General features: G+C 40.6%; 1 protein-coding gene across 15 annotated transcripts in view; it reads right to left on the bottom strand.

Annotated features, from left to right (window-relative positions):
* LOC116311830 (dedicator of cytokinesis protein 9-like) overlaps window positions 1-17440 on the bottom strand; it is a 73839-nt gene that overhangs the window by 50889 nt on the left and 5510 nt on the right. For 12 of the 15 annotated variants that reach the window (XM_039606798.1, XM_039606802.1, XM_039606803.1 and 9 more), the window contains exons 1-2: window positions 5927-6163; window positions 576-692 (exon numbers count right to left, since the gene is read on the bottom strand). In XM_039606798.1, the coding sequence (XP_039462732.1) occupies window positions 576-692; window positions 5927-6043 (234 nt within the window). In that variant the 5' untranslated portion in view covers window positions 6044-6163. Of the gene's footprint in view, window positions 1-575; window positions 693-5926; window positions 6164-17440 lie in introns of those variants that run through there. The other 3 variants (XM_039606799.1, XM_039606814.1, XM_039606800.1) reach the window with 1 other exon arrangement.

The raw sequence follows: 17440 nt of genomic DNA, 5'->3' as shown, positions 1-17440 counted from the left end.
CATGTAATCAATTACTATACATTTTACCCAAATTTATTCAAATAGGAAGAAATGGTGTCTCTGTTAGAGATACATTTTAGCCATGGATTAATCCACATTAATCCAGCAGGAGAGTATATGTGGGTTTGAGTCCAGCACAGCAGTGTGCCCCATGGTTATGTTTGTTTTCACCTCATTGTTGGTTTGGTGTTTTTGTAAAATTTATTGTGCAGTAAGAAAAGAATAAAGTTCGGTTTATTTCCCAGGAGACTGATTGACAAGTGGCAATTATTTGAGCATGACTTGCTCTTTGTTTTCTGTTCCAAAAGTGGGAACAGGCCAAACTAACATCCATCTCAGCACTACTGTGGTGTCATGTTGATGCATTCTTTAAGCTCCTTTGAATGGAAGCAGCAGATGTAGATGCTGTACAGACAGTGCACACAATACAGTAAAAGTCCAATGTATGACACATGCTTGTTTATACATATTCACTGTACTTCTCTGTACTTGGTTTACCAGCTCACAGTTATGGATTATCTACATTTCCTTAAAAGGTAGTGCAGCATGGCTTTCTGAACTCTCACTTTTCTTACCTGGAAGTCATCTGTGGGGAACTGCAGCATGTCTCTGAGAACATCACTGATGATCTCAGTTTTCCAATGTAGGAGCACATTCTCATAATCCAGAGGCTCGATGATCTTTGGCTTTACCTGAAGGAACAGATAACTGAATTAATCCAGCTCTTCACATTTTGTTGTAGTAATTTACAGCATAAGCGCACAACCTTAATGGCAGTCTTTTACTGTAGAGTTGTCAAGGGTATTATTATTGCACGGGTTGTGAGATAAGTTACAAAAGGAAATCTGTCACAGTGCATGGACAACAAGTTGCCATTGTCCTTTCACAGAATTACTGATTGAAAGCTACAGATGTAGAAACTGAAACAGAGATGGCAATGAATGAGGGTTACGGTAGGAGACACACACACACACACACACACACACACACACACACACACACACACACACAGATGGCAATGAATGTGGGTTATGGTAGGAGACACTGGTGTGTGTGTGTGTGTGTGTGTGTGTGTGTGTGTGTGTGTGTGTGTGTGTGTGTGTGTGTGTGTGTCACTGTACCAGTCACAGTGGGATGACTTTAAAGCCTTGATGGCACACAGTAAATAAGACAGCAGAGCCCAGTTAGTGAGGTTAAATTCCCTTGTCACTGCAGACATCAGCTGTAACATACCACAGAAAAGACCCAAGGGGTTCCCCCCACATGTCGTCCCTCACAAAGTCTGATGTTCAGCAGTGAAACACGCGATCTTTGTGGACGTGGATATTAGACAGGGCTTTGATCTATTTAAAGCTGAACCAAGACACATTTCTGTGTTTACAGAACTAGTTAATTAGAAGGAAATAGCTGTTCTGAACACCTACATTTCTCTACACATTAAGGCCAACAAATGTATTTGAGTGTTCTTTTGCAGTTTCAGCCCTCGTAGCTAGATTAAGTAGCTATACTACGTTTTCTGTGTGGGAACTGAAGCTTAAAACTGTAGGTTTGCCTTTGTTTTTAAACTCCATTTTACTAGGATACCTGCCAAGTATTGTGAAGTAAAACATGAGAATGAAGAAAAGAATAGGTTTTCCAAGAAAAGTCACTAACGGAGACCTTAGTGAAAAAAAAAGTTATGCCTTGTGTGCAAAAAAGAAGAAAAGGCTCAGTTTGCAGATTTAACCTAAATGCTAACATCAATGTATGAACATACTCACTGTAATAAAGCTAAAATGCTGATGTTTAGCAGATGCAGAGTATTTACTGCGTTGCCACCTACATCTCCACCTCTTGTCTTTTTGTCTTCAAACCACACTTCAATTCAATTCAATTCAATTCAATTTTATTTATATAGCGCCAAATCACAACAAAAGTCGCCTCAAGGCGCTTTATATTGTACAGTAGATAGCACAATAATAAATACAGAGAAAAACCCAACAATCATATGACCCCTATGAGCAAGCACTTTGGCGACAGTGGGAAGGAAAAACTCCCTTTAACAGGAAGAAACCTCCGGCAGAACCAGGCTCAGGAGGGGCGGCCATCTGCTGAGACCGGTTGGGGTGAAAGAAGAAAAACAGGATGAAAGACATGCTGTGGAAGAGAGACAGAGATTAATAACAGATATGATTCGATGCAGAGAGGTCTATTAACACATAGTGAGTGAGAAAGGTGACTGGAAGGAAAAACTCAATGCATCATGGGAATCCCGGCAGCTCACGTCTATTGCAGCATAACTAAGGGAGGATTCAGGGTCACCTGGTCCAGCCCTAACTATATGCTTTAGCAAAAGGAAAGTTTTAAGCCTAATCTTGAAAGTAGAGATAGTGTCTGTCTCCGAATCCAAACTGGAAGCTGGTTCCACAGAAGAGGGGCCTGAAAACTGAAGGCTCTGCCTCCCATTCTACTTTTAAATACTCTAGGAACAACAAGTAAGCCTGCAGAGCGAGAGCGAAGTGCTCTAATGGGGTGATATGGTACTACAAGATCATTAAGATAAGATGGGGCCTGATTATTTAAGACCTTGTATGTGAGGAGCAGGATTTTGAATTCAATTCTGGATTTAACAGGAAGCCAATGAAGGGAAGCCAAAACAGGAGAAATATGCTCTCTCTTTCTAGTCCCTGTCAGTACCCTTGCTGCAGCATTTTGGATCAGCTGAAGGCTTTTCAGTGAGTTTTAGGACATCCTGATAATAAAGAATTACAGTAGTCCAGCCTGGAAGTAATAAATGCATGAACTAGTTTTTCAGCATCACTCTGAGACAGGATATTTCTAATTTTAGAGATGTTGCGCAAATGGAAGAAAGCAGTCTTACATATTTGTTTAATATGTGCATTGAAGGACATGTCCTGGTCAAAAATGACTCAAGGTTCCTCGCAGCATTACTGGAGGCCAAGGTAATGCCATCCAGAGTAAGAATCTGCTTAGATACCATATTTCTAAGATTTTCAGGGCCGAGTACAATAACCTCAGTTTTATCTGAATTAAGAAGCAGAAAGTTAGCGGCCATCCAGGTCTTTATGTCTTTAAGACATTCCTGCAGTTTAACTAATTGGTGTGTGTTACCTGGCTTCATGGATAGATAGAGCTGCGTGTCATCTGCATAGCAGTGAAAATTTATGCTATGTCTTCTAATGATGCTGCCTAAGGGAAGCATGTACAATGTAAATAGAATTGGTCCTAGCACTGAACCCTGTGGAACACCATAATTGACCTTAGTGGGTGAAGAGGACTCTCCATTTACTTGAACAAATTGGAGTCTATTAGATATGATACAAACCACTGCAGTGCAGTACCTGTAATACCTACAGCATGTTCTAATCGCTCTAATAGGATATTATGATCAACAGTATCGAACGCAGCACTAAGGTCTAGCAGGACAAGCACAGAGATGAGTCCACTGTCAGAGGCCATAAGAAGATCATTTGTAACCTTCACTAAAGCTGTTTCTGTGCTGTGATGAGCTCTGAAACCTGACTGAAACGCTTCAAATAAGCCATTCCTCTGCAGATGATCTGTTAGCTGTTTGACAACTACTCTTTCAAGGATTTTTGATATGAAAGGAAGGTTGGAGATTGGCCTATAATTAGCTAAGACAGCTGGGTCTAGAGATGGCTTTTTAAGTAAAGGTTTAACTACAGCCACCTTGAAGGCCTGTGGTACATAGCCGATTATTAGAGATAGGTTGATCATATTTAAGATCGAAGAATTAATTAATGGCAGGACTTCTTTGAGCAGTTTTGTAGGAATGGGGTCTAAAAGACACGTTGATGGTTTGGAGGAATTAATTATTGAAGTTAACTCAGAAAGATCAATTGGAGAGAAAAGAGTTTAACTTAACATCGATGGTACTAAAAGTAGCTGTAGATAATATTACATCTGTGGGATGATTATTGGTAATTTTTCTCTAATGATAAAAATTTTATTTGTGAAGAAGTTCATGAAGTCATTACTAGTTAACGTTAAAGGGATTGTTGGCTCAGTAGAGCTCTGACTTTTGTCAGCCTGGCTACAGTGCTGAAGAGAAACCTGGGGTTGTTCTTATTTTCTTCAATCAGTGACGAATAGTAAGATGTTCTGGCTTTATGGAGGGCTTTCTTATAAAGTAGCAAACTATTTCTCCAGACTAAATGATGATCCTCTAAATTTGTGACACGCCATTTCCTCTCCAGCTTACGAGTTATCTGCTTTAGGCTACGTGTTTGTGAATTATACCACGGAGTCAGGTACTTCGGATTTGAGGCCTTAGTTTTCACAGGAGCTACAGTATCCAGAGTCGTACGTAGTGAGGAGGTAAAATTATTAACAAGATAATCGACCTCTGTTGGAGTAGCGTTCAGATAGCTGCTCTGCTCTATGTTGGTACAAGGCATTGAAGATGATAACAGTGGGTGGATTATATTCTTAAACTTAGTTACAGCACTTTCAGAAAGACATCTACTTTGATAAAGTCTACTCTCCGCTGCTGTGTAATCAATTATTGTAAATGTAAATGTAAATGTAAATGTTATCAGTTAACAAAAAAGTCTTGTAAACCTGCTCATTCACTCTTGTTGCTATCCTTAATGTCACAGATCAGACACTAACACTCGTCTCCATCCATTCCACCCCTGCCGCAGTCTCTCCTTCATCTCTGTTCTTAATGTTCATAATTCAGTTCAACTCAATGTTATTTAAATAGCACCAAATAACAACACCTAGTTTTTTGGATCTACTTAAAAAAGATATTAAGTAGATCCACCCAACTGTGTTAGCTCCTAAATCACTGATAAAGTTATCAACCTGACCATCAAGAGACCAATGCGGGTCACACGCAGCCTTTGTGACCAAAGCCATTGGCCTCTTGCCATCTGTGCCCCAACAATAAGACCTCTATCAAGAGTTTTCCTTTTACCCTCTTGACACAAAATAAGACACAACTGTCTGCTCAGAGCACGACTGGATGTTAATTGCTTAATTGTAAAATTCAGTTTACCATTGTGGAAGGATCTGCATTTGTCGTTTTTCGACTGATTCATTCAGAATTTTTTTTTATCCATCCGTATTTGACAAAAACACTGACTGCCCAGCATAGCTATGCATCTGCTTTAGTATGGATTAAACTAGTATAGAGAGCAGTTAGGAACTGATTCAACATCATTTCAGTTCCTAAACTGCTCAGTTACATGTCTAAGAAGCTTTGAGCTGTCACTAATATCTGTAAAACTGTAAACAGAGATTTCTGGTTTCAAAGCGACCACTAGAAGTACACACGATTCAGACTATTTGGATAAGCCTCTTTGTCTGAATGCAGTGAACACATTAGAAAAATAAACAAATGTCTGCACACAGAATTACATTTACATTTATCCAACCAATACTTTTGATGATACAGTGCAAATAGCTCTTAGTCTCTTGGATCTATAACAGCATGACAAGCAAAATAACTTCAGTTCAAATTTCCAACTGAATGTAGATGAATGCCAGTGAGATCGAAGACAGCAAGCGGCTGTGAACTGTGTGACTTTCAAGTAATTAATTCCCAGGCTATGGTGCTTTTTACTATTTTCTTCAACAACTGAGCGAGTTTATATCTTTTCTCTCTCTATCAACTCTGCATTCAACTTTTCAAACTCGCTAAGGCACAGGAACAGTTCATGAAAAAAAAGGACTCACAAGTGCTTCATATCCTAAAAAGATCGACATTCAACCCCCTCAAGAGGTGTGCCCTACTTTTTCCAATTTCCATCAAATGCTTTTAAAAAAATCTTCAAAGTAGCCGTTAAAAAGAATCTATTCACTAAAAAGTAACAATCACATCTCTTCCATTTAGCAAGAAATTTCCAGATTAAAAAAAAACAACTTATGATTTATTTCTGAAAGATGGCAAGTGCAAACTCACCGTTGCTACCTGTGACCCTGCCTCCACCTCTGCCTCAATCTCAGCCAGGCTCTTGTACTGCTGTGGAGACTCTATCACCATCTCCTTTCTGGGTGTTTTTCCTGCCCGTCCCTGCATGGCGATCAGTCTTGTCTGTGCCTATAGCCAGATGTACGATTCTGTCATTGGGCTACTGCCTTTAGTCTGTGAGAGTATTGCCGGGGTCCAGTGACATTCCCTCCATACTCAGTCGCAACCGTCAAGCCTCTCTCTCCCATTCTCTCTTCCACTGTGTGAGGGTGGGAGGGGCTCACAGCTGTGCAGCTGTTTGGACGTACGTGTGTGTGTGTGTGTGTGTGTGTGTGTGTGTGTGTGTGTGTGTACAGTATGTGATTTGTGTGAGTAGGAGGGGAATATAATCACATCCCCATTAAACACTTGGAAGAGGCACAAATACTCATCAATGGCTGGCCCCACCTACTACTAAGCTGAAAACTGAACCCAGCTAAAAAGGTAGGAAAAAAGAAGCAATAACTCAGATATACTATACTTACTTTCATTTTGAACACACTTAAAAGGCTATCTTAACTCTTTAAAATAAGGTGCACTAAATTCCTAAACACTCGTCTCAAAAGGCAATGCTATCAAAATGCATTGTACAGCAAACCGTTACTTTATAGACCTTACCATTTATTCTAAATTGTTTGTCCTTCTTATACTGTAGTGCACTTTAATAATACTGAGGTCATTGAGGTTCATATTTGAAATGCCAGAAAATAAAGTTGGCTTGTCATTTGTTTGGTTGATCAACACCTCAAAGGAGGTAACTGAATTACTTTGTTCATGACATGAACACATAAAAGCTACAAGCTTTAGTTTTACAGATGGATCCTACATTGGTTCTAAAACACTAAAGCTACTGTTGATATGAAAACACGGTCAGTGGTCACAGTTACAGTATTTCAACAGTCTGCATTGAGAAAGTTCTACTCCCCATCGCTGTTTTGCTCTGCTTTGAACTGTTCTTGCGCTGTATCCACTGCAGCAGGCACCCACAGCAGGGTCTACTAAAAACACACTTCCCCCTTATCCGGGTCTCAGATACAGCACACGCTCTCCTGCTGCTTCAGGAACACTTTGAGTTGCCTCTTGCTTATCCATACAGTCATCACTCTCTCTGAGGACAACCACTTGCCTTTAATCTTTAAGCAACAGAGGCGCCTCAGCTCAGCTGTTTTCCATCGAAGGCTGTGTTTCAGAAAGATGACATTTAAAGTTTTCAGTGAGGAATTACTTTTGCTAAATTTATGCAAATCCTTTATTTTGGAGGCTTTCTTTTCTCCATTAAGCTATAATTCACACAACTCCAAAACACACTGCTGTTTATGAGGCATGGAGTCTTACTGAGTCAACAAGCAAAATTAATAACTCATCCAATTATCTCCATGAGGTGTGAATTTATGGCTCCCTCGTGCACACAGACTGTAAGAGGGGGTGGTGGGACATCACAGCGAGGAGATGACATGCCATGGGTCAGAATGACTTCAAAGGCCATCATCTCTCCACTGCAGTTTCAGATCCATCGCTCCTAACAAAATGTAGCACACAGGCAGCAGCGTGTGTGAGTTCTACTTTTTTGTGCTGCAGTTTCCTTTGATCATTTGCATAACTTATTTTAACTGTACAAGCTTCAAAGAGACTTGCTGAAATGTAGCATGCAGAGAAATTATTTCCTCTAAAAACAAAGGAAAAGTGCACCACTTATTATCCAATAAGGTGCGGTGCAGAAGAGCTTCATTATGGTCCAGCAAAAACCATCAGTAAAGGAGCAAGTAACTGCTGGAAGGATTTTATTTAATGTGGTTCATACACTGGTTTATATCAATTAGGGTGGTTGTGCAGAAATATAGGGAGGGTAGCTTTCAATTCAGTTTTATGTATACAGCGCCAAATCACAAAAACAGTCACCTCAAGGCGCTTTATATTGTAAGGCAGACCCTACAATAATACATACAGAGAAAAAAACCCAACATTCATATAACCCCTATGAGCACTTTGGCGACAGTGGCAAGGAAAAACTCCCTTTTAACGGGAAGAAACCTCCGGCAGAAACAGGCTCAGGGAGCGGCCATTTGCTGCGACCAGTTGGGGAGAGAGAAGGAAGACAGGATAAAAGACATGCTGTGGAAGAGAGCCAGAGATTAATAACAAGTATGACTCAATGCAGAGAGGTCTATTAACACATAGTGAGTGAGAAAGGTGACTGAAGAAGAAATACTCCATGCATCATAGGAATCCCCCAGCAGCACTACACCTATTGCAGCATAACTAATGGAGGATTCAGGGTCACCTGATCCAGCCCTAACTATCAGCTTTAGCGAAATGGAAAGTTTGAAGCCTAATCTTAAAAGCAGAGATAGTGTCCGTCTCACGAATCCAAACTGGAAGCTGGTTCCGCAGAAGAGGGGCCTGAAAACTGGCTTAAGAAAAGCTTCTTTTTTTTTTCTAAACTTTTATTACACCTGCCAGACAGCTTTCAATGAATACACCAATTTTTGCACACGTAGTAATTTTCCCCAATACCACCAGGGGGAAGACTGGTGACATTCTGGTATGACGCTGCTAAGCTAGCTGCGTTGTTTCTTGTGAGGCTGCTGCTGGTAAGTTTATGGGAACAAATTATTACCATGGATTTCCAGTATGTTGGAAGTCACTTGCACTCCCACTGAAGAAACGCTAAGAATATTTAACATTTACTTTAACTCCAAAAGACATGAACAAGGGACTGGTTAGCGGCTGATTTGTTGTAAGTAAGCACTGAGCTGCCTACCAGCTTATGATGTGGTACTACACAGGACAAATCCTAAAAATTTACCACCAAAAATGTAAATATTTATAAACCTCTGATATTTTTATTACCAAATGCTAGCATGTCAACACTCTAAAGAAGGACATGGCAAGCTTGACTATGAAAACAGAAACTTTATGAACTGAGTGGGAACAAAACTTTTGGCTTACAATGCTTTGCAAGTTATTTTCATTCACGTATGAAGACACAATGAAATATCTATGAAGACAGACAAACAGAAAGACAGTCCCAGTGGAAAGTAGGTAGGTTGGTGGGTCTGAAGTACTTCAGACCCACCAACACACTCAGACAGAAACTGGTTCACCCGAAAGACAAAACTCCAAAACACAGACTGAACAACGTGGTGTATGCTGTACAGTGCAGCGAGGAATGCCCAGACCTCTACATTGGAGAGACCAAACAGCCACTTCACAAGCGCATGGCACAACATAGAAGAGCCACCTCCACAGGACAAGACTCAGCAGTCCACCTGCATCTTAAGGATAAAGGTCACTCTTTCGAGGATGCCAATGTTCACATATTGGACAGAGAGGACAGATGGTTTGAAAGAGGAGTGAAAGAGGCCATCTATGTCCACTGTGAGCGACCATCTTTGAACAGAGGCGGTGGTTTACGACACCAACTGTCTGCCATCTATAATCCAGTTTTGAGTTCCCTCCCCAGACGCCTTAACGCCCACTCACATCCTGGGCCATCTGACCTCAGGAAATCACATGATAGGGTGGGGCCAGGTTTCACAATGAACTCACCCGAAACCCTGGCTGATTAGGTCCCACACCCGCTTTCACACCTTGGCGCATGTGATTAGAGGATCACCAGGGGGTCCTTTGTCCCTCCTTGGGGGGATACTCCCACTGGGTTTAAATCTGGGACTCTCGGCCATTTGACCTTAGAACTGAAGAAGCTTCTCGGATGAGAGGTGAAACGTCTTCAAGCAACTCAAAGAAGTCCAGACGCTTTTCTTTGCAAACTCCTTTGACTACGATGACCTGGATGACTGAGAACCTTCACAGACGTTTTGACCCATATTGAAAACATTGGATTCTGATGTTTCCCTTTAAACCTCGAAGCTTAGGTGAAGCTAAATGGGCAAAACAACGGTGTTCAACAGGAGAGTTTGAGGTAAAGCATTTACTGTACACTGAATCTAACGCATGTTAGAGACTTGGCTGGCCCCTGGTCTTATGCACTGCTGACTGCTGTGTCCCTGTCATCCTACGGAGGCTGCAGTGACGGTGACGCCAGCTCAGTATAATAATCAGCCCCTTGTCAAGAGACTGGCTGCACTGAGGTCATTCTGCTTCATTCACCCACATCTCTGGAGCACTCTCATACGCTTCCACAGGGTATCACGGATACCATAACAGTCACACCACAAGTGACTTTGGCTCTGAATGTGTGTGTGATGAACGGATTGCAAATCAGTTTATGGGCCCATCTGCGTAAGAGCCTGTAAAAAAATCATAGAAAAAGCAGAGGAGGAGGTGGAGTGGGATAGTGTCCACTTGCTTTTGACTATACTAATTGAGTTAGCATGATAAATGAGTCTGAGATGTAGCACTTAGGTGACCTTTCAGTCAATTCACTTGTTACAATACATATAGTATGGCACATAATGCCTCCGCATGTTGTGGCTGAAGACAACTCTGTTCAAGCCTTTAATGCAGATGATCTGCAATGACACCTGGGACCTGCCTGCACATATACACCCCTGTCATCACAGTCATCTGTCAGTTCTTGCCCTCTTAAAACACCTCTGCCAAGTTGAACTAGCTAGTTCTGTTGTCTGCTGACTTGAAGTTAGGCTAACACCAACTTGGGGGCGGTTAGGCTATGCTCAGTTAATGTGTAGGCTACCCCAGCTTTATCCAAGTCCCAAGGACAGAAGTATTCAGTCAATGCTCCTGCAGCTAGCTGGGGTGATCACATGGAGATCCATGGTTTTCAAAGGATACCCTGGAGAGCCTGGCTACCACAGCATTCTGTAGCACCACGCAATGGTGGTCCCTCTGGTATGCGCTTAGTTGGTCAAGGGTTCATCCTACAGCAAAATAATGACCCAAAACAGAAGTCTCATCTATGCCAGAACTACCTCAGGAAAAAAGAACAAGATGGTAAGCTTAAAAACAGTCTCCAGACTTAAACCCCATCAAGCTGGTTTGGGATGAACTGGACAGAAGAGTGAAAGCAAAGCAACCTACAAGTGCCACACATTTATGGGAACATCTGCAACAGATACAGGAAGAACTTTCTGGAGAATATTTGACTTCTGTTGTAGAAAGATTGCATTGGTGGTATGTTTTGGTCATTATCATGCTGGACAACACATCAATGACCCATCTTCAGTGTCCTAGTTGAGGAACAGAAGTTCTCGCCCAAGATTTCACAGTAAATGGCCGCATCCACTGGCCTCTCAATGCAGTGATGTCGTCCTTAATCCTTAGTACTTAGTAATGTTATAGTTTTGGGCTAATGCACCACCTTTCTCATGATCGTCAAATGATGGCTATTTTGATTCCATTCCCTTTTTTAAATAATTGCACCAACAGCTGTGATCTTTTCATCACACTTTTTTTCTGATGGTCTTATAACCAAATTCCAGAATTCCAGCCTTGTGCTTGTCTATAATCTTGTCCAGTGTTGGGGAGTAACGGAATACATGTAACGGCATTATGTATTTAAAATACAAAATATGAGTAACTGTATTCCGTTATAGTTACCGCTTAAAAAGGTGGCATTCAGAATACAGTTACTTTGTTGAAAGAAAAGGATTACACAGCGGTCTTTTCCTGTTTCATATGTTAGGCTGTTCCCTCTCTATTTTTGGTAATGCCATGCCGGTGGAAACCCAAACAAAACACGCATTAAGAGGCTCAAATGCCTGTTTCTCAATCTCGCGTTTCATAATGACGTGAAGAAATATGTTTTAAAATGATTTAATATGAAGGCAATAGGCAGAGTGTTACAGGCATAGCCCTAAAGAATGCAGCCTCATGGGCGGTGTAGTCCGTGCTGCAGGAAGAATAGACTGCCATACTCGTTATGTGTCTGTGTGAGCGCCAGGGAGGGAGAAAAAGGACAGTCGAAAAGTCAGAGTTGTCACCGAGCAGAAACGGGAGATGGAAGCATGTAAATATAATAATAACCACTGCAGCCAAAAAGAGTGCCTGACGAGCCCAGTTGTAAGTAAGCTATTAAGACTCGACTTTACACTTTTTTCGTGTTTTCCTCCGAAACAGTAAGTTCCGTTGGGGCAGCATTTCAACGCCTCTCTCTGTCTCAACAGAGAGAGGCGACAAAGTAAAGCTAGTTTTCGGCTACGAGCCCGACACGGAACCTGACATATTAGCCAGAGATCCCTTTACTACGGTTCGCAGCCGCGGACCTGTTTTATATACGCGTGGAATAGTTTTCTATACGAGATCGCTGCAAAAAGTGCAGCCTTACCTAATGTCCACCCTACTGTTCCTAATTTATATTAAGATTTAAAAATTTAGTTGGTATTGGTATGGCGAGTAACCTTCAGTAATAGTAATAAATCACACAGCAATAGTACATTCATGTAGTTGTAAAAAAGCATGATAATATATTAAGTAATCCAAAGTATTCAGAATACGTTACTCTCATTGAGTAACGTAACGGAATATGTTACAAAATACATTTTGGGGCATGTATTCTGTAATCTGTAGTGGAACACATTTTAAAAGTAACCCTCCCAACACTGATCTTGTCCCTGACATCCTTTGAGAGCTCTTTGGTAATGTGTGTTTTTTTGGGGGGGTTTTTCAGTGTTTTGGTTGATATTCTGTTCCTGTCCATTAAAATGAAACTATCATAAAAAACTAGACTGTTTATTTCTTTGTAAGTGAGCAAACTTAAAATTCAGCAGATCAAACATTTTTCACCCAACTACACTGGACAGATTATTTACTGGCCAGTTATTAACCAATTAGTAAACATTAATTATCGTGTTATTATTAGTTACTGATAAATAAGTATTAAGTGCAGTTTAACTATCAATTTGCTTTTTATTTGATGATGGTTAATATGCTGACCATGTTACTGTTACTTCTTGAAAACTATACCTAAACACAAGACTAATATTTAGTGGTAGTTACCAGCGCGCTGGTGGGAATCCACAGTTGAGAGCCCCTTAGACTTGATGTTTCCACTTGCTCCTCCAGAACCACCAGCTCCACCTCCCCCTTGGTGTAGCCACAGTTTCTCTCAAGGATGGAACGCAGCACCTCCAAGAGAACCACGCTGGTGGTGCATCCCATGGTGCCCCCAGATGCTCACAGGCACCATGCAGGAAAAGCTGAATTTTTGCAACACACAGATACAGCAGCCCCAACTTTGTCTCTCAAACTTGACCTCTTTCCCACAAAGTCCTGTTGCAGATGAACTGACAGGTATCAGATGATCCCCCGTAGCTTACAAGGATTCCCAATCATACCATTTGAAACACATTCACTATCTTGAAAAGCAAATCCAGCAAATCTCAGCCTAATTGTCAGGCTGCTGAGTTGCAACCTCCTGTGTGCTGCTCAGTGGGGATGAACGGCATAAGGCTGCTGAGCTGCTCTTTCAGTCAGAGCAGGGCGTTGACTAACAGCCTCCTCTTCCTTCTGCTGGGGGATGAGGATGCTCAGTTGCTCTTTCCTTCCCCCTCTCTCTCCCCTTTCTCTTTCCCCCTTTTCTCAACCTTGTTATACAGTATCTCACTCATTCCTGTCACGCCCCCGCCCCACCCCCTACCCACTCCGTCTCGCTCTCAGCAGCCCCCCCACCCCACCCCCAACCTACAGTCATGCAGGTTAGTCATTTCTCTGACTCTGCATGCTTTGTCAACAGTACAAGCAGATTGCTACTAACAAAAATGCAAACACAGACTCACCCACACATAAATCACCTGCTGCAAACAATGTTTTACTCTTTCTCTTTCCCCCTCTCACTTGATATTCTTTTTCCCACTGACACTGGAATTACAGCAGATGCAGTCATCTTTCTGATGTCATTTAGTCTTAAAAGGAATGACTTAACTTCCCTTGACCTTGTGTGGCAGTCACATGGCCACTAACACTTGCCTGGTATTACTTTTACTGTTATTTACTGGTCGCTGTCCTACTGCGTCATAGAACAAGCTATAAAATATACAGGTGTGTTTATTTACAACAATTTAAATGTATATTCTTCATCTTGTCTGTGGTTGCTAGTCTAAATATTTGATCAGTGGTTGACATACTCATCTATTTTTAAGTGGATTATGTAGCACAATGGATAACACATGGGTAATGCATCTGATTCTGATAGGAGATGTACATAATTGTCAGGATGTCCAAGCAGCCCATCAGATGGCCGAGCGGTCTAAGGCGCTGCGTTCAGGTCGCAGTCTCCCCCTGGAGGCGTGGGTTCGAATCCCACTTCTGACACAAATTATTTATGGCAAGTGGATAGTGTAGTAGTAAGACTACACACCTTTGGAGCGGGAGTTGCAAGTTCAATTCCTGCCCAGTATCTAGTAAGGGTCCTGGCTAGGCCTCCTCATGCTAAAAACCAATGGCGCGGCTACGTCTGCAGCCTATCTGTAGCACGGACACAAAAACATTTCACTGCATGTTGTATACTGTATGTGACAAATAATAAAGCTTGTTTGTTTGTTGTAATTGTGGGATTAATTCACTGGGTCTTTAACTAATAGAAAATCATTTGTTTTCATTTCTATTCTCTCTATCATGCTCTTGGTAGAGGCAGTCTGAATGCTCCCAAATTTCAGCTGACACGAGCAAACATGTTAATGAAGATATGATGGCTCAGACGTCAACTGTTGTGACTCAGTCCTTTATTATGTTCAAGTACAAACTATAAGAACATAATCTTTAGAACTAAGTGGCACTATTGTGCTCTTGAAATGTATGCTCACATGTTTTTAATCACCGGTAGTGAACGACCCTGCATTGTGTCTACTAAAACACGAAGATCAAAAGAGAATTGAATAGCTGAGATGAAAGTAATGTAAAAAGTGTGATTTTTTGTGTGAAGTGTTTATTAACAATTTGCTGAATGAAGTTATTTAAATAAATTCACGTGTACTGCAATCATTTTTTTTCTATCAAACTTGTGTATGCATGAGGATAATTGTAAAAATACACACATACAGTTAAGACTTTTGAGAGAATCTCATATAGGAACCTCAACTTTATTCCTACAAAATGAGTTTCTAGGTCTACTGTACACCTTGGAAATCTTAGGATCTCACAAGCCAGTATTGTAATGATATGGTAATGATCTACCTTCAAGTAAAGGTAAAGGCTAATTTAGACCATTGAGGCCTGATCTCAAAAACCGACATAGAGGTAACTCTGTCTGTGAAGCTGGATTTAAGAAATAAGTACTTGAAGTTTTAAAAACTTGTTTAGCGCCATCTTCTGTCAGTATGGAACCTTACGTCACCGGTTGGTTGGTCGCTGTCAATAGACTTAAACTAGCAACAGAACCAATAAGTCAGGGGAATATAAAGAGAGTAAACTAAAAAAATCAGTTTAAGGGGAACACTTTTGTGCTGCAACAATAAGTTTTATGTTAAAATCAAGGCCATACTCTCTACTTTCTGAAGCAGTAAGTGGTTGTATGTTGTTTAGCTAACTGCACTGACACAGGAAAATCCACCTGTTAGCCATAATGTTTGTGTTTGTAAAGCACTTAAAAATAAGGACTATGTGGAGAAGAGTCTGTTTGAGTCAGGTGAAAGCTGGTTCAACCCACTGTTACAGCCAGAGGCAGAACAAATGTGACCCCCTTAAACTTATTTTTAGTTTTAGTGTCCCTTTTTCCCCAAAATAATTAACTGCTGTAACAGCAGTTATTGGTTGTTTTATTAGTAAGATTTCCATTAGTTTATGTTAGTTATGTCAGTTTTTGAGAGCCGGCCTCAATGGTGTAATCAGCCTTTATACATTTAGTGTTTCATTTCTACTTCAAGCACATTGAGGGGATCGTTGTTCCACTGCTTTATAATCCTGCTATATAAATACATTTAGACTGAATTGAAAACAGTCAGCTGTGGTGGAAAACAACATCTATGAGCATGACATTCTATAAAGCTAAGCTATAAAGCAAAAACTAAACCAAATAATGAACTGAAAAACGATAAAATGGTCTTTACACCTGCAAAGCAGAGCTCCACAGTTGACATTAATTCTCTATTCTGCAGGATATTTTTGCTACTAAATTCTCAAATCACTCACAACAGGCATTCTGTTTTCACTTTTGAAAGCTCCCTTTAGAAGTAAGGACAATAACCTGCATGTATACTTTAATTTCAGTTTCCCTTTTTAACCAGCTGAACCTCAAAAAGCATTCAATAAATGCAAAGATTTTTTATCTGTTTCCATGAGTTGTAAAGCAGACTGCAAAACAAAAATAGGAAAATCGCCCTCAGTCAGCAAAGCAAACATTATGCTTTTCTCATGTGCACATCCTTGAATAAGTCTTTATTGTAAAGTAACTTGAAGCCTGTAATGCCAGGAGACATGGACCAATGCTGCCTCCCAGAGGCTGATACTAACAGTGCAACAACCCTGATAACTCGCTGGAAAAAGCCAGGAGACACTTCTAACCTGAATAGATCCTGAAAAAGCTTCCTATGAAACAAAACAAAACAACAAAAAACCTCCAGATATATGGTCACTAAAAGCTTTGCCCAAACACTGTAATATTGCTCAGTGAGAGCAAGCAAAAGAATGGTTTCACTAATGTGGTTTGATTTGATTTAATCAGTTCAATTAAACACAGCATCTCTTAACCACCTAGGATGAAAAGAGGAATGAAATTTTTCCATTTTAATGGGGTAAGACTATAGGCTGACAGGCAAAGTCAGGAAGATAATATGGTAAATACGGTACAAAATAATAAGGATATTATATTATTATCCATCCATGATATGGCTCTCGTTAAATGAATACAAACAATAAAACACAGGTACTTTTAAGTTAGTTGAGGCTATGCATACTCAGCAGAGGGACCCGATTTTTTGTCCCAGTCTAGGGCTGGACTGGGACAAAAAATCAGCCGGGGCATTTTGACTACAGACTGGCCCACCGGGTATTATAGGAAAAACCATGAAGCCTTTGAATGAAAACAAACGCTGTTGTCACAGTGATGTAAACTGTCTTGTTGGTATATATGTATCAATCTAATAAACTTAAACCTACACCATCCTCCCTATTCTGGTATTCTAAACAGTACTTAGGCGAAACCCAAAGACTGCTTGGTAGAGTTAACCTCCTGAACTATCTACAACACATGGTGGAGACCTGACATTAAGACAGAGAAGACTAGAGATGACACATGACCATTAGTGAATATTAAAAATAATAAATGACAGATTTAGTGATATTTTCATAAACTATTGATTTACCACATCAATTAACATCATCGCAGGACAAAATATTTTTTCTAACATGGCAACCTTTAAAAAGTGAAAGGAGACAGAAAGACAGGTGAGAAAGAATAAAACTTAATTGACTTTTTGATGGCATTTTACACAGTACTGGTACAGTATCTAGAAAATGTGGGAAAATACTGGCATCATATACAGTACTTACTTCTGAAGAAATTATGTTGGGACCCTGAAAAAAATTACTATGTACAATAATGGATTTCTA

Source organism: Oreochromis aureus, linkage group 23 (genome assembly GCF_013358895.1).
Source record: "Oreochromis aureus strain Israel breed Guangdong linkage group 23, ZZ_aureus, whole genome shotgun sequence".
Lineage (NCBI taxonomy): Eukaryota > Metazoa > Chordata > Actinopteri > Cichliformes > Cichlidae > Oreochromis > Oreochromis aureus.
This window is presented reverse-complemented; position numbering and strand designations above follow the sequence as displayed.